At 36.9% G+C, this 24,650-nt stretch overlaps 2 protein-coding genes across 7 annotated transcripts; one reads left to right on the top strand and one right to left on the bottom strand.

Annotated features, from left to right (window-relative positions):
* Window positions 1-181: 181 nt before the first annotated feature.
* LOC111371402 (peroxisomal nicotinamide adenine dinucleotide carrier-like) lies at window positions 182-19,162 on the bottom strand. 6 transcript variants are annotated; one of them, XM_022993370.1, is made up of 14 exons: window positions 19,029-19,162; window positions 18,630-18,712; window positions 18,269-18,367; window positions 18,118-18,192; window positions 17,667-17,797; window positions 17,460-17,514; window positions 13,265-13,417; window positions 12,363-12,431; window positions 12,163-12,285; window positions 12,062-12,079; window positions 11,784-11,852; window positions 10,055-10,109; window positions 526-921; window positions 182-450 (listed from the first exon to the last, which is right to left on the bottom strand). In XM_022993370.1, exons 2-13 carry the CDS (start codon window positions 18,708-18,710, stop codon window positions 734-736), a joined length of 1,116 nt encoding a protein of 371 aa, XP_022849138.1. In that variant the 5' UTR covers window positions 18,711-18,712; window positions 19,029-19,162; the 3' UTR covers window positions 182-450; window positions 526-733. The 6 variants fall into 6 exon arrangements, with proteins under 6 accessions (XP_022849138.1, XP_022849133.1, XP_022849135.1 ...); XM_022993365.1 differs by lacking the exon at window positions 19,029-19,162 and adding an exon at window positions 18,896-18,974 and having other exon boundaries at window positions 18,630-18,725; XM_022993367.1 differs by lacking the exon at window positions 19,029-19,162 and adding an exon at window positions 18,896-18,974 and having other exon boundaries at window positions 12,163-12,270; window positions 18,630-18,725.
* LOC111371403 (alpha-ketoglutarate-dependent dioxygenase alkB homolog 6) lies at window positions 18,960-24,465 on the top strand. The gene is made up of 7 exons (XM_022993371.1): window positions 18,960-19,134; window positions 19,218-19,278; window positions 19,391-19,429; window positions 22,720-22,832; window positions 23,585-23,837; window positions 23,931-23,977; window positions 24,122-24,465. The coding sequence occupies exons 1-7, from the start codon at window positions 19,018-19,020 to the stop codon at window positions 24,299-24,301; spliced, it is 810 nt and encodes a 269-aa protein (XP_022849139.1). The 5' UTR covers window positions 18,960-19,017; the 3' UTR covers window positions 24,302-24,465.
* The last annotated feature ends 185 nt before the right edge of the window (window positions 24,466-24,650 follow it).

Genomic DNA, 24,650 nt, shown 5'->3' with positions numbered 1-24,650 from the left:
ACTCAAGAAGATAGCTGATATCAAAAAGAAAAGCATAGCTGCTGCTATTCTTAAAGTAAAAGAAAAGCATAGCTGCTTCTATTTTTTAAGTAAAAATACTGTAAAGAATCAAGTGATTGAATTAAAAGTTGGTTTACCTTTTATCTCCACAAAATATGAGCACATCAAGCTGAAGCACCTATTGTAAATAAAATTGTAATTTCATTAGTTTATCAGTTGAATACAATCGCAAAACGGCATACCCCGTTAAAAAGTCACATGGAATACAGAGGAAAAAGCTTCCAAAATCTTGTATAAGTTCTGGAGTCCCGGAGGATTTTGAGAACAATATTCTGCTTCACTAAGACTGGAATATTCGGATGTAAGAGCCTTAAGAACAGTGTCCCATCAGCATCGCACAGCAAGCTGAAGCATGTCTTGTGCATGTGCCATGGTCCAGACGGAGACACCCTGGCATAGCCACGATTGTCAACAAACGTTCATATGCCCTAGAATTTCTTATAAGACAGCAAAATCTACAGTTACCTTGTTTGGGAACCCAAGGACAGGCTGGTTTTCTAGCAATTGGTTGGATAGACACTTCATAAATGTGAATGGCTCCCAAGCCAAATACAACTTAGAACGTGGCATCTATAAATTTCAACTTCTACAATAATACATGGCTTCCTGAGATACAATTAGTTCGTTTTGTTGACATACAAGACAGCCTTTTAAAGTTATTCTTCAGAAAAGATTATCTCGCTATGTTCAATGAAATCTTCTGGCTTTTTGCTACGAGTGCAAAGGCCTTAACAAGCTCCTCCTTTATCATGAAAAGTACAGACGCCGCAAAGACACTCTGTACTATCTTTGTGCTCATCCCTTTGTAGAAACAGCCAAGCCCTTCATAGTGGATCATCTTAACGATGGCATCTAGTGTACCTGTGTTAAGAAAGAAATTAATCAAACCATCAGGAGATCTTAATGCTTCCAAAAAACTTAATACCTCCCTCCACTTCCTCTCAGACTTTGGTTGATATATAAAGATTTTGGAGAAACATAAGACATAAAAACTTGAGAGATTGCTGCCGATAAAGTCACATGGTGATGCATAGCAAGAATTTCACCAAACCGCAATGCAATAAAAAATGGTCTCTCGATTTATACAAACGTGGGAGTAAGGATAACCTAAGAGGATCCACCATGAGGAGGACAAAATTGAAAAAGATATCTCACGGAATAGAAAGGATGCAGAAGAACTTAAGAGCACATAACAATCTTTAGTGAAACCACTAGCAATATGAATGAGCCCTTTAAGGTTGAAAAGAGGCCGCTAATGCTAGAGTTGCAGCTACAGAATGCATTGCCATAGGAATGAAAGAGATGGAAGGATGTTTGGAAAGGAATTCTAAAATTTTTGGACATGAACACTCAGTGCGTTAAACCTTAATTTCTAATTTTCAAAATAGTTTTTAAGCACCTATTTGAGAGTTACAACTCTTCATATTTGAATTTGAAAGACATCTTTTCGGAAAAATATTAGAAACACAAATTTTAGATTTTATTTCGCAAACGGTCAGTTTTATTTCTATGTGAATTTCACTTGATTCAATATATGAAACAACTCAATTTTAGAGGTTGAAAGCTTCACGTCTGTAATAATTCAACTTCAGACGTCAAAACAATTTGTTGAACTTTAAAATATTTTTCTCCAGTTTCAACTAAAGAAGCTCTTTTGTGTTACTACAAAGAGAGGCATTCCAAGAGCTTGAATGAAAATGAAAATTTTTATTTATTTACATGTGAATGTATTGATTCCTATTATTGAGACCTAGGTTTTATCAGCATCATTGTTTCCTTTCAGGTATTTCTACACACTCCATAAATACCTTTGTATACCAATTTGACGTGCGATGCTATGGAACAATTAGAAGAAGGGGAAAGAGGAGAGGAAGAAAAATGAGGGAGATACAAGGAAGAGGTGGAAAAAGAATGAGAATTAGACGGACTGAAGGAGAGAAGAAAGAGAGAATTTACGGAAGAATCTCAATTTTATTCATATCAAAGTTGCGTGAATTATATCGCATAAACAAGGTAAGTGTAGTCGTACAAATTGTACTTTCAATATTTAAGTTGCGAAATTTCAAGTTATGAATATAATATTATGAAAATCGAAGTTATGATATGATAAGAGCCCTATATATGTAAGTTCAAAGAAGCAGAGTTTAGTAGTGCCATGCACGAGAATTATAGCCATGAAGTTTGATTTTTAATTCTTGTGTCTACATATGTATGTTATGATTTTCTGTATTTAAATATAAGATGCAATTTGTTGTTACTTAGTTATTGTCTCACTCATATATGTTAAAACTTCTGTAGGTAATTAAATTGGTGGTCAGAGGTGGACTGTGCTTGCATTGATGAAAAGGAAGAATAAATTAAGTAGCATAAGGATTTTAGTATTATTCATCTTATTTTTTTTAACTGATTTTAAATCTTTGCATTCTAAGAAAATATTATGTTTTTCTTTTGTTTATGAAAGTATTATTTACGGTACATGTTTAACCATCAAATAATGTATAAGGACTTGAGCTACACCACTGGTTTTGCTAATATATTGTCAACTCAACCAAAATGCTCAAGTTCATGTTGCAAGGTAGACCATTCATATGGTTTTGATATATCCGATGTGGAACACAATGACAAACTTTTCCAACCAAATATGCCAAATAGATTATGTTGAACAAGGAGTGTGAAATGGATTGGAAATAAACTAATATGTCTCTCTGTGGATAAGGTAATGGATCTCACCTTTGACATAGTTCCACAAAGTAGCTGTTATAAGAATTCAACTTGCCACTTTATTGCTTAGGAATTTACATTTTGTTAAGTCCAAATTGTAATTGGCAATTCCTAAATCAAAATCAAGTCCTAGATGAATTGTATTAGGTATTTATCGAGTTATAATCAAAGTTAAAATAGTTAAGAATTGATATTATAGGTTTCACGGGGTGTCTTTCTTCTTGGCACAGAAAGGGACACCGTGCGGCAGTAGTCTGCTCCGCTAGACTACCTTCCGCTTTTTCTCGGTCACGTCGAGACGAAAGAAAATTTGATTACAATTTTGTAGAAAGCTTACAATAGAGAATTTGAATACATTGAAAGTAAATTGAACATTGATTGATGAAAATTGAATATTACAATTGACGAAAGCAGAAAATTATAATTGCTGGTGCAGGGGGAGGACATCAGTGAGCTTGAAAGATTTTTGAATGACTAATACCCCCTATAATAGCATTCTGAACAAAAATCTAAGTGACAGGAGTAGACTTTCAAAAGACGAGGAATCATACTAAACGTTTATTAATATCAGAGTATTTTACAACTGAAATAACTATTACAATGAAAAAAAAAAATTACAGCTCAAACTTGAAGTAATATTTACAATGTGCGGCCGAAGTTGGGCAAACTGCGACTGTGATAGTGTTAAGGGGTTAAGTAAAGCTGCGGTCCTTGACATTTTCCCCCATTTGTTTTGGCGACGTCCTTGGTACCATCAATGCATGATATGCTTCAATTAATGGTTTGAAGACTCCGAGATCTTTTTCTCTTTCCCAAGTATTCTCTTCGCTGCTGCATCCAATCCATTTGACCAAGTACTCCTGATGATCTTTTCTAGAAGCTCAAGTGATTCGATGGTCAAGAATAGCTTCAGCAATTTTCTTTCCAGCTTTCTTCAGTTCAAACACAGGTCGCTTTAGCTCATTTCTAGACGTGTCCTCCTTATCCGCAAAGTATGACTTCAACACACTAACATGAAGGACCTTGTGGATTTCACACCATGAAGGGAGTTCAACTTTGTATGCAACTCTTCCAATCCTCTTCACGATAGGTAATGGTCCAATGTATTTTTGAGTCAATTTTGAGTCCTTCCCTCTTGTTGGTTTGTAAACATTTCTGTCGGAAAGCTTAACCATTACCAGATCTCCAATATTGAATTCAATGAAACGGCGATTTAGATCTGTAGCTTTTTATACCGTTTTTGAGCTTTCTCAAGATAACTCCGAGCAATTTCAATATTTCGTTTCCACTCTTGAGAAAAGTTCTTTGCTTGAGGGGACTTGGTACTTCGTTCGATATCCACTGTATGAGGGAGTAGCGGTTGCTGGCCAGTAACTATCTCAAAATGACTCTTATTGGTGGAAGAGCTCTTTTGGGTATTGAAGCAAATCTGAGCCACATCCAAAAGTTTTACCCAATTTTTCTGCGAAGTAGAGATAAAGTGCCGAAGATATTCTTCTAGCATAGAATTGAAGTGCTCCGTCTGTCCGTCAGATTGTGGGTGAAAACTAGAACTCGTGCTCAAAGTTGAACCAAGAAATTTGAACAACTCAGTCCAAAATATGCCAGTGAAACGAGGATCTCGATCACTGACGATGTCCTCAGGCAATCCCCAGTATTTGACAATATGTTTGAAGAAAAGTTGAGCTGTCTCTTCCGCGAATACATACTTAGGTGCTGCAATAAAAGTTGCATATTTTTATCGACGATCCACAAATACGATGATAGTGCCAAAATCCTAAACTTTTGACAACCTAATAATGTAGTCCATCAATACACTTTCGAATGGTCCGGTTGGGACGGAAAGGGGCTCCAGCAAGCCCGCCTTTTTCTGATGATCTGCCTTATCTTATTGACAAATAAGACAGGTTTTTACATAGGTTGCAATGTCGTCCTGCATTTGAGGCCAGTAGTATGTACGTTGCAGTAGTGCACAAGTGCATTCCTCTCCGGGATACCTTGCCCAAATCGTGTCGTAGCATTTTGTAATTAGTGATTTCCTCAAATTTCCGCCCTTAGGAACATATAGGCGGTCTCCCTTTGTCTTCACTAGTTCCCCATTGAGCCAGAACTGTCGAGTTTTATCCTATTTGATGAGGTCGACCAAATATTGAATAGCCGGGTCTCTCTCCATAAGTGCCCGAATTTGGTCTCGTGTTCGTGGAGACGGCGCTCCCTGAAAGAGCAGCTACGGAGCAAAGGCCGCCAAATTGGCCCGTCGACTAAGAGCATCAGCAACATAATTACTAGATCCAGAACGATATTCTAACATAAAATTGAACTCTAAAAGAAATTCCTGCCAACGAGCCTGCTTGCTCGATAGTTTTGGCTGGAACATGAAGTGACTAACTGCAGTGCTATCTGTCTTCACAATAAATGGAGACCCAAGCAAATAGTAACGCAATCCTCTGAGACAATGGACTACTGCCAACAATTCCTTTTCATGTGCTGAGTAACGACGTTCTATTTGGTTTAACTTTCGGCTCTCATATGCTACCGGATGTCCTTTTTGCATGAGGACTTCACCAAGTGCAAAATTTGAAGCATCCGTATGAATTTCAAATGGTTTAGTCATATCCGGTAAGGCTAAAATCGGGTTCGTCCACATGGACTTCTTCAACCTTTCAAAAGCAATTTGGCATTGGGATGACCAATCTCAATCCTTATCCTTCTTTGTCAATTCGGTAGATGGCAGTGCAATTTCTGAGTAGCCTTTCACAAATCTTCGATAGTAATTGCATAACCCAAGAAATAAACGTACATCATGTACGGTTTTTGGTGATTGTGAATTTTTTATGGCTGTAACCTTCTTCGAATCCATGCGGATTTTACCTTGTTCAATGATGTGACCTAAGAAACTGATAGATGTCTGAGCAAATGAGCATTTAGACGGCTTGACATAGAGTTCATTCTCTCATAGCCGCTGGACATGTTCCTCCAATGTCTCGCTGTGGATTACTATGTCTTCCAAGTACACCACGACAAAATCATCTAAGAACTTGTGAAGTACCTGATTCATCATCGTACAAAATGTTGCTGGAGCGTTTGTCAAATCAAAAGGCATCACTTTAAATTCAAAGGCTCCATATCTGGTTACCACCGTAGTCTCTGCTTCGTCTCCCTCCTTGATCCGAACTTGCCAGTATCCGGACCTAAGATCAATTTTTGTGTAATACTTTGCCCGACTCAGTCGATCAAAGCAATCCGCAACCAGTGGGATAGCATAGCTATTCTTTACAGTAATCTTGTTCAAAGCTCGATAGTCACAGCACATTCTAAGAGAACCATCGGCCTTTTTCTGAAACAATACAGGAGCTCCATATGGCGACTTCGCAGGCACAATGATTCCACTCTCCAACATTTTTCCTAATTGCTTCCTAAGCTCTTCAAGCTCAAGCTGAGACATACGATATGGTGCCCTAACGAGAGGTTTGGCGCTTGGAATAAGTTCAATCTCATTATCAATCGTCCTTCTTGGTGGTAATTTCTTTGGTAATTCGTCCGGCATGATGTCCTCAAATTCCTGAATAAGCCTTTTAACGGGTTTTGGAATAAAACCATTCGCCTCTTCGATCTCCTCTAATCGAAGAGTGCACAAAAAAGAAGGTTCATTTCTCTTAAAATCCTTACTAAATTGCATGGCTGAGATACTTCTTGCCCATCCTCCCAATCTGTGTAGGGATGACATACGACTTATTATCCATCATCATTAACGAATCGGAATATGGCAACACTGCTGTCTTAGTATCCCGAAAAAATTCCAATCCCAGAATTAGCTTGAAATCGTCCATCTGAACTGCAGATAAATTTGTCCTTCCCTCGAAAGGACCTGCTTTGATCAACACCGATTTCGCTACTCCATCTATTGGTTGAGCAGTGGAGTTGATTGCTTTGACTTTTCTACTACCCTTTTCCAGATCAAGTCTGAGCCGCTCTACTTCGGTACATGCAAGGTAGTTGTGGGTAGCGTCAGTATCCACCATAGCCCTGATTGGCTTCTCGTTGATTTTTACATCAATGTACATTAAGCCTTTGGCCCTACAAATTCGAGCATTCGCTTCTTCCATCTTTGCCTCTTTCAATGGGACATCACCATTTTCAGCACCCGATGCGACAGTGTGTTGCACCGATGTGAAAATACCCCAACTACGTCCCCATCCTCTTCAAAGTCGGTCTCACTATGACAATTAGCTTGCGGGGCCTCTTGCTTTGAACTTGACCCGCCACTTGCTAGTTGACAATATGCATTTATCATCCGCTTCTGAGGACATTCCGACACCCGATGAGGTCCTTCGCATAAAAAGCACTTCAATTTGGGAGTGGCATCAGTTCGGCCCTCCATTGCTTTTCCTTTGTTCCAGTTGTTATTGTTGCTACCGTTAAAATTTCCTTGACGGCTATTATGATAGTTTCCCTAAAAGCCACGGGTGCTTTGATAGGCTCCTTCTTTATTGTGAGAGTAACGCTCTCCCCCATTTGGATTCAAGCTGGGTTTGTAAGGTCTGTTACCACCTCCAATTGCTTGATTACTCCCCAAAGGTCGATCTTTTGTAGATTCCGTTTGGTAGTCGCTCAAGCATTCGACGGCTCCCATGGCAGTGCTCAAATCAGTAACTTTCTGTTTTTGAAGTTCCGTGCGTGTCCACGGTTTCAACCCTTCAATAAAGGTGACAAGCTTATCATTTTCCGACATATCTCGAATATTCAGCATATGCCCCGAAAAGGATTTCACATACTCCCTGAACTTGTGTGTTTCAGGTCTCGAAGTGTCCGTCGAGCCTGATACTCGACATTTTTCGGAAAAAATTACGATATGATCGCTTCCTTGAGGAGACTCCAAGAATCTATTCGGACCTTATTGGCCTGAATGTCAGCATATTTGGTTCGCCACCATAGTTTTGCATTTTCACTCAGATACATGGTAGTTGTGGTTACCTTTCTAGCTTCATCTTCGATCGAAATTGCGAGAAAGTACTGTTCCATGTCAAACAAGAAGTTTTCGACTTTTTTTGCATCATGTGCCCCTCCGTAGGTACACAGTTCAGGAATTCTGAGTCTAGGAGCATACTCAGGTACGGGAGCTTGCCAATTGCCCACCACACGTTGGAGTACCCGCAATTGAGCTCTCAACGATTCCATTTCATCCTGTAGATTAGGAATGATTGCAGCAACTTCAGTCATTACTGCGCAAGCCCTTTGGCTTTCATCCAATTGGATGTGTAATCTATCAATCTCGGATTCGGCCATCTCGACTTTTTCCTCGAGACCGTCCAAGGCATAGCACAACCTAGTAGTTATCTCATCAAGCGCATCCACGCGCTGTTTCGTAGTACTCTTCTTTTGAGGCTCTTCCACTTCAGTGGTATGGGATGTAATTGGATCCATAGCTTTCTTATCGAGGGTCGTGAGCCGCAGCTCTAATACCAACTTTCACGGGGTGCCTTTCTTCTTAGCACAGAAAGGGACACCGTGCGGCAGTAGTATGCTCCGCTAGACTACCTTCCGCCTTTTCTCGATCGCGTCGGAACAAAAGAAAATTTGATTACAATTTTGTAGAAAGCTTACAATAGAGAATTTGAATACATTGAAAGTAAATCGAACATTGATTGATGAAAACTGAACATTACAATTGACGAAAACAGAAAATTACAATTACTGGTGTAGGGGGCAGACACCAGTGAGCTTCAAAGATTTTTGAATGACTAATACCCTCTATAATAACATTCTGAACAAAAACCTAAGTGATAGGAGTAGACATTTAAAAGACGAGGAATCATACTAAACGTTTACTAATATCAGAACTATTTTACGACTGAAATAACTATTACAATGAAAAGAAAATTACAACTCAAGCTTGAAGTAATATTTACAATATGCGGCGGAAGTTGGGCAAACTGCGGCTGCGATAGTGTCAAGGGGCTAAGTAAAGCTGCGGTCCTTGACATTAGGTCTTAAAAGAGTCTAAGATGTCAAAGATGTCCAAAAAGATCAAATATGATCAAGAGAATGCAATTAGAAGTCTAAAGGGTATTAAAGAGCCGCACAAGTTACACTTCAAATTCGTAGTCACAACTTGCAAAGCATTTTTCACATAGAAGACTTTCGAATTTGGAGAATTCTAATGCAAAAGAATTGTAGCCTTTTGAGTTAGCTTTTCAACGTAATTTGAATTACCTTAATCTGATATCAGGAGAGAAAGTTATGAAGAAAATACTGACGACTACTCAATTGTTGCTCGCCTATCGCTAGCCTAGCGTTCGAGCGACAAGTCGACGTTTAGAATTCTGTTTTGTTTCAAACACTTGGTTTTTCAATCCCTTTTCTTGCGAAACACTTCCCCTATATATATCCTACCTTATGAACGTCCAAAAGTGTGTTGAATCAAATTTATTCCATATATATCAATTTATTGATGATCCAAAACATTCGTTGATTCCAAGATTCAACCACCACATATTACTTGATTCATAAATTCTTCCAAAACATATTTTGTTGATTAGGCCATATTCTTTCATATTAAACTACAAGATCAAAACATAGAAAGTCATTTGATCAAACATCAAATCACATAATCCACTGAAGATAAATCAATGCTAAGGATCAGGAGTTGTAGTAGAAGCACAAATTCAGGAGGACTAAGGTGAGGTACTAAGAGTTAGGATCTGGCATCAGAAGCACACAGTCCATGAGGGCTAAAGTATAAACCAACAGGATCAAGGGAGACTGCAACAATTGAGGTCAGAAGTTCTATGGGGTAGACGACTCTGGTCTGTACTATAAGTTTGCTTCGATTTATAGTGGCTTACTGACTAGCAAAGTGCTCGGAGTTTTTATCTGGTTGGAATTTCTCCATAATCATCTTTGGTGTTTTTTACTGCTTTAATTATTGATTATGGTATTCAAACCATAAGATTGACTAATCACCTCGAAACAATTGGAAGTGACTTGTTGCTTTTTAATTGCTTATTTCCGCACGTTTGGGTCTAAATAAATAAATAAATATTCGGCTAATTAGAACTTTCACATTTCACTAGTCAAATACTGCTAAAATCATGGAGACTTTTCTCAACACACAGTTGAAAAACAAACTAAAGTTCATCTTCAAAGGAAAGCATATCAAACAAACAGTTATAAACTTGATTATAAACTACAATTATTATGAAAAAATGCCAAGGACTATCTAATAGCAAACATCCACGATAGGACTGATAATATAGCCAAACTCTTTATGTACCTGAATATCTTAGCAGGGTATTTCCTCCAATCTCTTGCTTTGCTTGAAGCCTTGACTGCACAATATTCACAATATATTTACAAGAAGAAAAAGATTTTGTTGTAAGACAAGCAAGTATACTGTATCAAGAAATGTCATAAAATACTTGCCGAATTTTTTTTAAACCCAATTCGTCAACACCAAGTCGAATTTATGCATGAAACACCTGTATCTAGTACCATTCAATTTCGTAGAACTTTATCAGTTTAGATTGCTAATAGTATTACCCGTGAACTTGATATTGATACATTATGCTTCATTGGAACAACAATTGATACTAGATTTATATTTAGTTTGATGTGGCAGATAATATAAGAATTTTGGCACAATTATATTCAAAATAATCAAATATATTTTGAAAAGTGATAAAATTTACTTATTATCCTACATAAAACGGAAAGGACTTGCTTGTCAACAGCAAAACTAAAAAATGCCCCCGCAAGATGGTGGCTTATTTGAGTAGACCAATTTTAAAATTCGTATGCTCATTTTTTAGTCTTTCTTGGATCAAATTGCTCGTTGGAGCTTAGTGAGCTCCTATACCATGTTAAGATTTGGAGTTCCATATTAAAAAGTCAACTTTATTAAGAGAAGTAGCCCAATCTTTTATAAGTTGATCTATATTTTCATTTTTATCCGATGTGGGATTTTATCTCTTAACAAAAACAAACATCTACAACTTCCACATGCAGCAAATTTAAGCATATAAAAAATTGTATATTTAAGTAGTTGTATTTAAGTAGTTAGAATTGAATCATCTTTGTATTTGGTACACAAGCGTTATAAATTCTTGTAATAAAAATTATGTAATAAACTAAGGCTAATACTGGAATGGCTTGCTTTGATATTGATTTTTTATAATGATTGATGTTATAAAAAGTGTATAATACCTCTATATTTATATGTAAGATTATTCCCTATTTCTAATAGTATTAGGAAATTGAAATTATATCCTAAATAAAAGATAAAGTTCTATCACAACAATACAAGAAAACTAAACAGATAAATATAATCGAAAAGATAAACTCCTAGAAAAGATAAAACATAATTGTAATAGGAAACTATTAATTGTAGTTGTGATGTACTACATCAGTTTTGCATGATATTTTGCTAGAAAGGAGTGTGTCAAATCATATTTGATGGTAATTAAACTACCATTGTTTATTTGAATGTCCTTTCCAAGATAACATTCTAGCAGTATCATGAGAATACTATAGTGGGTTGTATATGAGGAGATTGGTTCCAGTGGCGCCACTGTATTAGAGGTAATTCTGTGGTGTATTATATCTGTACAGAAAGAAATCATATGGTTTCAGCAATAATCTAAAGGAAGAAAATTTTTTCCAACAAGCAATAGAAGCTGCAAGCATTGCAGCATCAAATGGGAGAAGAATTCCTAGATTTAAACTGAATTTGGGAACCTTTCTGGGGATGCCCTTGTTGATGGCATGTTCTTTCTGATCAATAGGCTTATCATTAATGTTACCATTGCTAAGTTAAGGTGTTACAGTTGGACTACAGGAAGTGATTTGTACCTCAAGGTTCCTGGTTCTACATTTCGATGGTACAATCTTGTGGTATGGACACGTATTCCGCCCATTAATTTTGGCAAAAAACACATGCTAGAACTGGAATTGATTCAAGAAACCATAAAATTCTGTGTGACACTAGACAAACCAAATGTATTTACCTTAACAACCAACAAGGGGTATGTAGACACAGTAGCTCCAAGTTTTGCCAAGGCCCCCAGTAAAAAAATCTGTGCAAGTAAATGTAATGAGTTCTAGAGTTGAAACTAGCATGTTCTTATAAGGACACAGATATCACAACCATTACATTAGACAAGTAAATGCAACTTTCTTGGTAAAGAAAAAACCCCAAAGCTAGTATTGCAGAAAATGATAAAAATTTTGAGATAATTACTAAAATAAGAACTTGAATTTCATACACATTTTCTAGCCAGGTTACCTGGACTTCCAAAAATTTCTGCACCTTGAGAACTCCGTATGAGAAAAATGATGAATCCAACCTAATAATTAAGAAGATAGGTAACATCTCAGTAGTAATACCTCCAAAGCAGTTATATCCTTTAGATGCTGCTTCCAAGTAGCTCTCTTAGCCCTCAGATACTTCAATGAAGTCTCATAGATCATGAACTGTATTGATGGGTTGCAGACCTGGCATGTCAAATACTACATAAAATTAAAAGAATATCAACTGAAATTTAAAGTTAATTTTTGAAAAAAAAAAATAAAAATGAAAAGCTTACCATGATTAGGGTTGGAATAATGCCTTTCCAGAATCCAGTTATTCCTGATTCATTATAAACTTCGCATGCCTACTAATGACATGCAAATATAGGTAAAATTGTTGATAAAAGGAAATGGAATTTTTTATTGACACAACAGAGATAATATCAACTGATGAATTTCAAAGCTATACGATTAATTAATTCTTCTTGGACTAAATGCCAATATTGTTCTGATGAAAACACATCATAATGAGTAAGTTTTTGCCAATAGATTTAGACACTAAGCATGTTTATGTTATTGTATTCAACATGTTAAAAAGTAAATTTTGTTATATTCTGAGAGCAACAAAAGGAATCAATCGTTCTAGAATATTTTTCACATTCAGCACTGCAAGATTAGTGTTATTCCTCTGACAAACCTAGTGTGATCTTCAATATATGGTTCAATAACTTGAAAAGCATCAATGAAGTCTCATTCATAATGATTTGTGTTTGCTTTGCAGTTAAACCTGATCTATTCATCTTTTGAATGTGGCAAAATGTGTTCCACCTAGTCCATATTGATAATCTATTACAAATTCAAATGCTCTAGGCAGCCGGCTTTGTGATTTAAGGTTTGATTTTTGTAGGTTGATCGAAATTAGCTGAAGAAATAGGTTCAACTGATGGTGAAACCCATCCTGATCCACCACTTACATGTGAAAAACATCACGCAACATGTGAAATACTTCATTCATGAAATTATAAGCAATTTGATTGCAGAAACCATGGCGGATATAATCCAAAAACATGATTAAACGGGGCACAGAAAAATACAGATGTTCACCTAGAAGTAAAAATGAAATAATGGTAGAGGACAAAAAAAGCACGAATATGAAATCTCTGAAGGTGAAGAAAAGAGAAGACCAAATAATATTCACCGCTTGAAACGTCCCATATGGTTGAGGCTTTATTGAATCTAGTGCAGCCAAGTGGCCTTGCAAAGAAGAATATGTCAGAACATTTTCTGAAGCTTCCTTTAATAGAGCTTCCCTTTTTGCCTCCACAATTTTTCGTTCCGCTTGAGTTTGTGTCTGGAAGTGAAAAATGTAAAATGTCACACATCATATGCTTATGGCTTTTTTCTTTTTATAACTGCACAGATTATCCAAGCAACTAAAATTAAAATAAAATTATTTATTCTAGTATACATGTATTCCACTCTACATAAGCCACATATACAAGAAACCTGCTGGACAATATTAGGTTCATCCCTACTCCATTATACAACCCTTTGGCCAATAAATGAAATTTAAAACCTGTAAAACCCAGCAGCATAGAAATTCTAGCAAGGACCCTGAGCACAAATTTTCAGAATTCTGATTTATGAAGCAATAATACTAAAGTATAGTTGTGCAGTTGATCTGAAATCTTGAAAAACACCAATAGATGAAAGACTTGGGAGCTTTCTTTGTTTCATTGTGTATGATACAACCTAAATTACATTATTTTATAGTACACAAACAGTATAAAAAAGGAAAAAACAATAATCTAAATTTGCTAACCAATCTCCTACAATCACTCCTAATTACAAGTTGCCTATATAGGCACGGTTACTTAAGGAATATAGAATATTTCCATATTCTCAAGATTTCAACATTCCCCCTCAAGTTGGATTGTAGATAGTGAAATCATCAAATTTTTGTTGAGCTAGTCCTTTGGTTAAGATGTCTACAATTTGTTCCTGTGTAGGAACACGTCATGCAAATAGTCCCTTCTTCCACCTTTTCTTTGATGAAATGTTTGTCCACCTTTGTATGTTTAGTTCAATCATGTTGTACAGGGTTAAGAGAAATATTGATAGCAACTTTGTTATCACAATATAATTTAGTTGGAGATTTCATTGTTACATGCAACTCTTCTAAGAGTTTCTTTGACCACAATCCCTTACAAATGCCTTGTGCTACTACTCTAAACTCAGTTTCGGCACTACTTCTGGCTACTACAATTTGCCTCTTGCTTCTTCATGTTACCAGATTTCCTCATACAAAAGTGCAATATCCAATAGTTGACCTTTTATTTTCCGTGGAACTTGCCGAATCTGCATCTGTGAAAACTTCTACACCTTTTCTTTCACCTTACTTGAAGAATAGCCCTCTTCCGAGGATCCCTTCAGATATCTGAGTATTTTGTAGACTACTTCAAGGTGGATTTCCTTTGGAGAGTGTATATGTTGACTTACCATACTAACTGCAAATGTGATGTCTGGCCAGTATGTGACAAATAGATGAGTTTACCTACTAGTCATTGGTATTTGTCTGTGTCCACGGAATTGACAGCATTTTCAATTTTCTTACCTACTTCAATTGGTGTATCACTTGGTTTATGTTAGGCCTCCAATCCAATATATTTATTCTAGAAGAATCAAGAAACGTGGAGAGGAAGGAGCAGCAACAAATTCTGTTGTAGTGGCAGGCTGAGGTGGACAATTAGCTACACATAGGCTATAAATAAGTGACTACCGCTAGCATTAGAGGTAGATTTTTCTAATGAGTAGTATGGAAGTGTAGAGTCCTAGCCCTCTCAAAAGGCTATCTGTTATGCTGCTCTTCTATTATTAATATTCTGGAGCCTCTTCACAACTTGATCCCTAACATATTGGCATCAGAGCAGTTCCTTCCTAATGGCACAAAAGAAGACAGAAGGTAGAGTAGAACTCATGGAGAAAGAGATGGAGGAATTAAAGGCAGGAACACAAAGGTTGCCAGGCTTAGAAACGTCGGTTGAACACCTCACTCAAAGTATGGCGAAAATGATGCAGTTCATGGACGAAACACAGAAGATATTGACAGCCCTCATCCTGCCAAAATTGGCAAGGAACAAGGAAATGGATGGGGAAGGGTCAGGAAGCATGACAGAGGTGCAGATTACAACCAACACTCAAACAGGAAAATATTTTGAGGTGAATGAGTTAACAAAAAAAGAGAAACTAGGGGCAGTGGAAGTAAGCCTTGACGGGGATGCTCTGTCCTGGCTACGGTGGATGGAAGCTCGCACACCTTTTCGGAGCTGGAACCAATTTCGAACTCTCCTTCTTCTCCGATTCCAGCCTACCCAAGAAGGGAGCCTTTGAGAAAAATTTCTGGCCATATGGCAGACAGGGACAGTAGATGAGTTCAGGCGAAATTATGAAGCTCTGGTTGCACCGTTAAGTGGGCTACTAGAAGATGTGTTGGAAGGGGTTTTCATAAATGGACTCAAGCCAGAGATTAAGGCTGAAACCAGGCTACTTAAGCCTAGTGGGCTGGGCCAAATAATGGATGTGGCCCAGTGAGTAAAAGAGAGGAACAGTCTTTTAAAACATTTCAAGGATCCTGTTGGCCTAAAAATCTTCAAGTCGGGACTGAATCGATGGGAGATGAGGGCGACAGACCCATTTCCAACATGCACCTTCACCGTCAACGAGAAATCATCAGTGAACTGCCAATAAAAAAAGATTTTCGATGCGGAGGGTCAAATGAGGAGGGAGAAAGGGTTATGTTTCAAATGTGACGAGAAGTTCATGGTGGGTCACGTCCTTCATGTTCCTAATCTGCCTTGTAACTTATTATCCGTAAGTCAATAACCAAGAACTCGAATTGCTCTGCTAAATTCCATCCTTCACATTCTGTTTTTTAGGACCTCTCATCGGGGAAGACGATTGGCAGTACTAAGGAGTGTGAGGGACTCTACTACTTTGATGAGGTTGATATGAGTAAGCAACATCAAATTGCTATTTGTGATTCTGCATCTATTTCTAATGATAGTGAAGCCATGTTATGGCATTTTAGAATGTGACACCCCAATTTTCAATATTTGAAACCTGTATTTCCCAATATTTTCTCGAATAAAAAACTTGTCAATCTTCAATGCGAAATCTGTGAACTTGCTAAGCATCAACGAACATCATTCCCAAAATCCACATATAAACCATCGAAACCATTCATTTTGATCCACAGTGATGTATAGGGTCCCTCTCGCGTTCCCAATCGTACTTACACGAAATGGTTTGTCACATTTATTGATGATCATACTCGTATTTGCTGGGTGAAAGATCAGAGGTTTCAAATAGTGTTTATCAATTTCCACTCCATGATACAAACCCAATTTCAAGCACATATTCAAATTCTGGGCACTGACAATGGTACATAATACTTTAACAAAAATTTGGGGGATTTTTTTCAAACAAATGGGATAATCCACCAAAGCTCTTGTGTTAAACTCCTCAACGAAACGGGATTGCTGAACGAAAAATTAGACACATTCTAGAGGTCGCTCGAGCCTTAATGTTTATGGCAAACATGCCAAAAGGATTATGGGAAGATGCTATCTTAACTTCTGCCTACCTAATCAATCGAATGCCCAGCCGTGACTTGAACTTCGAATCACCCATTGACAAATTCCACAAATTCTTTCCGAACTCTCGTCTCAGCTCAAACCTATCCCTCAGGGTGTTTGGTTGTACCGCCTCTGTCCATCTTCACAACAAAAGTAAATTAGATCCACGAGCAGTTAAATGTGTTCTTCTCAGATATTCTACTACTCAAAAAGGATACAAATGTTATGACCCTTCCACGAAGAAAGTCATTGTCAGCCTTTAAGTCACATTTTTTGAAAATACCTCATATTTCTTTTAAATGAGGGATTTTAAACAAGTTTCATGGGATTTTTCTCTTAGATTCTCAGTGGAGGGTTGTGAATGCCATAATGAGTCACAAAACACTCTCAAGTTGAGAATTAAGCACCATTAGGGAAAAAGAAACTCTAAAAAGTAGTTGTTTAGCAGACCCAACAACTCAAAATTCACAAATGTACTAGGTAGAGATCTTCTATGCATATCATGCCTTACACCAAAAGGATGATAGATAGAACATCCAGAATAGCCCATGACAATTATTTCTTCTAGTATCAAAAAGTAAATATATAATTGACAAGCAATATGATTCTCAGTGAAGAACATAATAACGGACCGTTTTCTTTACTGATACGATATAATTAAATTTTTTTAAATTATTGCATGAAAACTTATTGACCTATACAATATAGAAATAAATTTCTTAGGAAGTTTCTTTAACAAAGTATAGTGCCAAATACAACCTGCATACGAGTCACAAGAACCCATATCGGGTTTGTCAGCAGTACATTTAGTGACCTGCAATATACATACTTGGAGTCAGATATTAGACCAGGAACAGTCATCCTGCCTGACTGAGAGCATGGCTTGGTTTTTGAGCTCTATGCAGTAAAAGAACAAATAAAATGTAAAAATATCAATAAATAGTGGATGGAGACGATGGAAACTACCCAGCAAGAGCTGCCACAAGAAGCCAAGAAAGCATTCCTGGAGAACCATCCCCACGTCCTTTTTTTCTATTTGCAGCTGCAATAGCCTCTGCTTTGTTTTTGAATGCCTGGTAAAAATAATAGTAGATACCCTGGCAGTATCATGAAAGAAATTATGAGACAGGCTTGACAATGTTCTATAGTGATTGTTTGCAGCACCACATTTGCTAGTGCTTATAGAAGAACAGAATCTACCAGAAACATTTCTACATGGAAACCAATGTTGTGTCAGGTCTTGTGATAAGCATTCTAATAGCAACAATTTGACTTCTTCAAAGTTCTACAGCAATTCCTATCGAGCTCTAAATGACATGGCCTATAGATTGTGGGAGGCCTAATTAAAGACACACTAGAACATGCAAAAAATTGAATTACTCAATCAAACAAGGGAAAAAGAAGAACAAGATCCCACCTGTGAAGCAGCAGTCCCAAGTAGAGAAGGTTTGAGGCCGCTGTAAAGTCCTCCCAAGCCCTCGTTTCTGATAACCTTTCAACTTAAACTAGTTCAAGGAACCAGCAGAAAATTTGATCCACACATAGAAGCAAATGATCAATGAAAGTACCTGGAAAATTTGAACAAGTGTACCGCTGGGAGGGCTGGTGGCAGGAGTCAAAGTGGAATCTTTCTTAGCAACTCTTTCTGTTTGCTGGCGAGTATTAACCTGCAAGTGTGTGCAAAGCTCCTTGATGTATTAAAATTATGGTGGCTAAGTAATTACCCAGTGTTAATCCCATTAACGACCTCCATCAAATTCTAAAATACTTGAGTGATCTTAAGACCAAATAAAAAAGGAAACTACTGTACTACAGGCTGATCCAAAAAATATAGAACATATTAAATTACTGAAGTATATGCCCACAAAACAACCAAATTATCACATGAGCAAAGCTACATAAAACGTGCGATGGGAGAGCCAAAATTACCGTCTGGAGCGGGAAAGTAATTATTTGGGCTACGATACCTCCGCCGGCTCCAGCCAGCCCATTTACTACGGCGTTTGACATACCTGAAACCACGCGCTGCAACAGTTCTTTACTTTTTAAGTGGTATTGTGTTTAGGTAAAGAAATACTCAAAAAGTATCTTATCGTTTGCAAAACGTTTTAGTATTCCTATAAAATTCCTTTTATTCTATAGCACCCAGTTGCAAAATGCCACGTCAACTGCCCATCCCTCCCTTGAATACTTACCAATAGATAAATGCCGTACTCTATATTTTTCATCTATGGGTTAAAGCAAACAAAACCCTCGAAGGACTCGAAGTAAAACCCCCGTTTTCAAATTTCAACTTGTCGGAATTCAAAGTTGAACGATGGAAATTACTTCAGAAAGAGAGCATCTAAATAACTTCATTGTTGGGTCTGTGCCAACCGTTTTTTACATTCCCGACTACATCACTGCTGCTGAAGAAGACCAGCTCTTGAATAATGTAAAAAGACTGGGATTTATGATTTTTTTCTTTTCTCTCTCAGGGTTGGAATTTTCTGGCTACCCATTTTTATTTACTTGCAGATTTATCAAGCTCCGGTTTCCAAGTGGAAATCTTTGAAGAATCGAAGGCTGCAAAATTGGGGTATGCCAGTTATGTGTTTATTTTGGGTTTAGTTATTCTACACATAGATACTAACACATTCGATGCAGTCTTTTGTATTTAAAAGTTGTATATCTTGACTTTGACATGGCAGGAGGTACCGTGCACGAAAAGGGTCTTCTAGCTCAAGATTGTAAGTTGCAAAATTAAAACTTTTTTTGTGGCTTACTTTTACTGTTGATGTGCACCTTGGGAATGTTATGCTATCAGATGCCCACTGACTCAAGAGAAAATTAATCTTACTTTGTTTTATCATCTCGAAAGAATACTACATGTATGGCAAAAATAAGATTCAAAACAAGACAACGAAGTTCCTCTGTACGATTGTTTCATTAACTCGTGTAATATCCTTCTTTAGAAAGTCAGCTATCCTTTTGGGAACTTCAGAAGATCTCTTTTCATTTTAACTCCTCTCAGATATTTGTAAGTTGTATTCAAACTTTCCATGTTTATCGAATCATATATTGGTCCGTCAATAGGTACTCTCAGATATTTGTGTGGATGCTTTTTCATGTAAGAAGTATGTACAACATTAATAACAATAATCCAAAGTTGGCCTTCTGTTTGTGATTGAGCCAGCTATGTTTACAACATAATAAGCTTCCACAATTAAATGATTATTCTTAGAGAACGACAAGATTTACATGGGAGCTTTTGAGTATTTCAAAATGTTGACCCTCCACATGCTAAATCTTTTGTGACTAACCCATGTCAAATATACTCAATAAGACCCAATGCCTCTTAATGTGAGATGTTCTCTTATTATATAGAACCAAAATCGAAACTAAATATGGTCGTTATGTGTGACAATATTGTGGAACGGTTAAGATGGTTAAAGCAAACCGTTTGAAATCTAGATGCGGAACAACGAGAGACCAAGAACAACAAATAGTATAGAAACAACCAAGAACTACTCCAAAGGCATTCCAGAGAGCTCATACCAAAGAAGAATTTTCAAAGAAAATCACAAAGTGTGCTGATACAACTAGATGGCAAGCTAAACATGCAAAAAAATAGCTCGTTTGATGAGAAGTTTGGATCCAAGATATAACGATTGAAAAAGTCTCTCTATGGACTAAAATAGTCACTGAGAGCTTGGTTTAACAAGTTCACTAAATTTGTAAAGAGACAAGGCTATATCAGGGACAATCCGATCACATAATGTTCACTAAACATTCCAAAGAATGAAAAATAGCTGTCTTAATTGTGTACGTGGATGATATCATATTAACAGGAAATGATGTGATTGAGATGGACCTGTTAAAAAGAAATCTCTCAACAAAATTTGAGATCAAGGACTTAGGCCCTCTACCATACTTTCTCGGGATGGAAATTGCTTGCTCAAGAAAGGAAATTGTTGTCTCACAAAGAAAAGACATTCTTGATCTCCTTAAAGAGACAAGAATGACTGGATGTCGACCAAATGATACTCCAATGGATCCTGATCAGAAATTGGGAAATAGCAAAGAAGGAAAACTCGCTGAGACATCTTGGTACCAAAGATTAGTAAGGAAACTAATTTACTTATCAAACACCCAGCCTTACATTGCATTTGCTATGAGTATAGTAAGTCAGTTTATGCATTCCCTTTATGAAAGACATCTTGAGGCTGTATGAAAAGCACACCAGGAAAGGGCATTTTTTGGAAGAATGAGCATTGGAACGTTGAAGCGTATATTGACGCAGATTGGGCAGGTTCAGTAATGATAGACGATCTACCTCCAGTTATTGTACATATGTATGGGGTAATATTGTTACTTGAAAAAACAAAAAACAGCATGTAGTAGCTCGAAGCAGTACAGAAGCTGAGTATCTTGCAATGGCACAAGGAATGTGTGAAGTGTTATGGCTAAAGCGAGTACTAGCAGAACTTAGTAGATATGCCTCTGAAATTATATTGTGACAACAATGTTGCAATCAACATCGCCAACAATCCAATGCAGCACAATCGGACAAAACATGTGGAAGTTGATAGGCATTCTGTTAAAGAAAAGATTGAAGCTAAGGAAATCTACAGGCCATTTGTTCCAACTGCCCAACAAATAGCAGATATCCTTACAAAAGGATTGTTCAAACCTAACTTTGAGCTTCTAATTGGCAAGTTGGGCATGATAGATATGTATGCACCAACTTGAGGGGGATTGTTGAATAATAGAAAATAATATGTTAGGATAAACTTAAAAAAAATTTGCATCTATCTGTTGGGATAAGATTAGGTTGTTCCATGTTTTTATGCACTAGATTGTTAGTTTGTTTTTATTTTGGAGAAGATTAAGGAATTAATCTCTTCTATATATTCTTGTAATCTGTGTATTATCAATATGATATAGAGAAATATTCTCTCCAAAAGTGCACAAGCATTGATTGAAACTCAAAACCCCCATAATATTTTTAAGTATCCAGATTTTGGCATTCCTTCAAGGAGTAGTAATGGATTCCTTTCAATCTCAAACCTGAAAGAAAAGGCTAACTCCAGGTCAGGTGAGTCTTTTGGAAACTAATTTTATGTACAGATTCTATAGAATGCAGTGGCAACAATCAAATATTCAAAATTTCAAATGTATCACTGAACAAAGTACAAACCAAATCAGCAGAATGCAGTGTTGAAATATGAAATCAAATTTGAAAACCGAAAAGGGTACCAAAGCGGAAGGAAATCTTCTCTTCACATATTTCAATGGCATAAATTTGAAATTCACCAAAATAAAACTTAAACTATAAATTTACATGTTCTTCTTCCATCTAATTCGACTTGAAATTGAATATTTTGGATTATTGGGATGATCTGCAGAGAGGTGGCGATGGACTAAGGAATGGAGGGTTTGCAATCAAACTGCTCCAACCCTATTTAGCAAAACAACCCTAAATGTGCGATGATAGATAGTAACTTCATAAGGAGAAACTTGAGGCAGCCAAATTTGTACGTCATACGTCCTTCACAAAGACATAGGCAGATACTCTTCCACTTTTGAGAACTGATAAGCAAGCTAGGTATGATTGACACATACGACAAAGCTTAAGGGTAGTGCTGAAGATCTTGAGTTTGTGAATAAGAATCATACAGCTTGCACTATATCAAAGGGAATATGATTATTTAACGTTTTGTTGATGATCCTTTCCTCAATAGATTCAATCAATGTACTTCCTTAAATTGGCCTGATTTATTTTCTTATATATTATGTAATTTTCTTAGAATTGTTTTAGTCGTATACTTTTTATGAACACTGTAACATAGTCTAGGTTACTACTTGTTTTCCCTTTAAATATCATAGTCTAGGTTACTGCTTGTTTGTGCTCTTAAATCTTCAAAATGTTAATAGATGGTAGTTTGACATTTTATCTAAAACATCTTGTTGAAATGAAACTCAGACATACCTATGTATGACAGAAGGCTAAAACATCTATGTTCTCTCTCTTTTGCAGTGCCACCTTGGCTTAAACAAATCACACATAGGATCTCTGAAGAATCAAGGTTGTTCCCATCAGCAATTAATCATGTGCTTATCAATGAATACCTTCCTGACCAAGGAATTATGGTTTGTACTGAACTTGCTTTGGAATCTCCTTTCCATTACTTTTTCTGGAAAGGGTTTTGGTATGATCTGTTTTCTAGTTTGTCATTGCATTTACTAACTGTTGTAAATGAGGTGAGAGAGGTGGGGGTTTTGTAAAAGACATTTTTACCTTGAATTCAATAAAAAAATGAAATAAAAGAAAAATCAATATTCTTCGTGGGCGCTCCCTAGAGGATGCCTTATTTGCATAATTTATTTTTCCATTGATATTGTATGTTTGAAATATGGCTCTCATTGGAGACACTGTCCTCTTAAAATGCAGAATGAAGCATTCTGCACGAATTCTTTTCATATTTGGGCTCCCACGGGGACTCAAGTTGGGGGTGAGGAGGGAGGGTTGGAAGAAGAAAAATTTTCTGTTCTTTTTTCATTTTCTTGTTCATCTGAATTTAAGGTGGAAACTGTCTTTAATGTTCATCATCATTATTATTCTTATTATTTTATTACTATATATATTTATTATTATTATTTTTTGTGGAGGGGGGGGGGTGAAGACCATGAGTAGGGACAAATTACAGCTAAAAATTGGAAGTTGAGGGCAACTAAATGCCAAAAGGAAAAAAGGATTTGGTCAAGGGTTGGGGAATGAACTTGCAATATAGACTTCGGAAAATAGCATTGCTTGTTATAAATTTTTGTGCATTTTCCGAGTTGTTAACTTTGAGACTGTATAGTCACTCTCTTGAATTTTCTAAATGATACCTCCAATACAGCCGCACCAGGATGGACCTGCCTATGTACCTGTGGTGGCAATTCTGTCTCTTGGATCGTCTGTTGTTATGGACTTCACTCCCCATCCAAGTTTGAACAACTCAACTGACACATCAGGAAACAATATTGATGATAAAACCTCGAAACCAGCACATATGGCGATGAATTCTAGGGAAGAGTTGAATGAATACCGACCTTTTTCTGTTGTATTGATGCCTCGCAGTTTGTTGATATTTAAGGACAAGGCATATTCAGGTTCATAATTCTTCAATTCCATTTGGTTTTAGTGGTGTGTGCCAACTTTTGGTTCAAGGTAATTATCATAACCATAATTAATTTTTTCACCAGACTACTTGCATGGTATAAAAGATAGAGAGACGCAGCGATATGATGAGGTAAGACAAAGATAACGAGTGTTCAACATTGGAAAATAATGAGGATTCTGACATTTGGTACAAAAGGATTCATTTGTGTTAATACCTTCTCAAATACATTGCACGCACGATCTTTTTCAGTAATTCAGTGTTTTCCTATTTCAGGCTGTAAATGTTGCCAGTAGCATGAAAAGTCACGAACAACCAAAGCCCATGTCAGGCTTGAAGCCGGCAACTGATGACATCGAAACTGGAGGTGACACTGTCATTCACAGGACTAGTAGGAGAATTTCTCTGACATGTCGAGTAGTGATGAAAGTTCACAAAAATCTAATAAAACTTTAAGTCTAGCCTCAAAGGAGGTTGGTAGAATGGAATTTAGCATTTTGGACTTGTAGTATTGGAGTTGATGAGGTCTATCCAAAGAAAACCCTGAATTCAATTGTGAAAATTTATCTCAGGAATTGCTCAAATGGTAATCAAGCTGAGCTCGTGGTGCATTATTAGTTGATTACTGAAAAATATGGATTCATGGTTTTCGCTGTTAAGGACCCATGCGCACCCTTCACAACTTTAATAACCCTATCACTCTGCCTTGAGATGAATTGTTAAGGTCGCATGAATTTGCTGAAATGTCACTAATAATCCCTAACAGCCCAATCGAAAGAGGAGGGGGTTTGAAAAGTTAAAAGTT

This window comes from Olea europaea, chromosome 22 (genome assembly GCF_002742605.1).
Source record: "Olea europaea var. sylvestris chromosome 22, O_europaea_v1, whole genome shotgun sequence".
Classification (NCBI taxonomy): Eukaryota; Viridiplantae; Streptophyta; class Magnoliopsida; order Lamiales; family Oleaceae; genus Olea; species Olea europaea.
Note: the sequence above shows the minus strand (reverse complement) of the source record. Positions and strands in the feature narration are given on the sequence as shown.

Coding starts and splice junctions, on each gene's coding strand:
- LOC111371402 (XM_022993366.1), bottom strand. CDS start 18,928: ATGAAAAATATAGAGTACGGCATTTATCTATTG. Junction 18,368..18,629: donor TTACTTTCCCGCTCCAGACG/GTAATTTTGGCT, acceptor ACACACTTGCAG/GTTAATACTCGCCAGCAAAC. Junction 18,193..18,268: donor CACTTGTTCAAATTTTCCAG/GTACTTTCATTG, acceptor TTAAGTTGAAAG/GTTATCAGAAACGAGGGCTT.
- LOC111371403 (XM_022993371.1), top strand. CDS start 19,018: ATGGAAATTACTTCAGAAAGAGAGCATCTAAATAACTTCATTGTTGGG. Junction 19,135..19,217: donor AAGACCAGCTCTTGAATAAT/GTAAAAAGACTG, acceptor ATTTACTTGCAG/ATTTATCAAGCTCCGGTTTC. Junction 23,978..24,121: donor AGACGCAGCGATATGATGAG/GTAAGACAAAGA, acceptor TTCCTATTTCAG/GCTGTAAATGTTGCCAGTAG.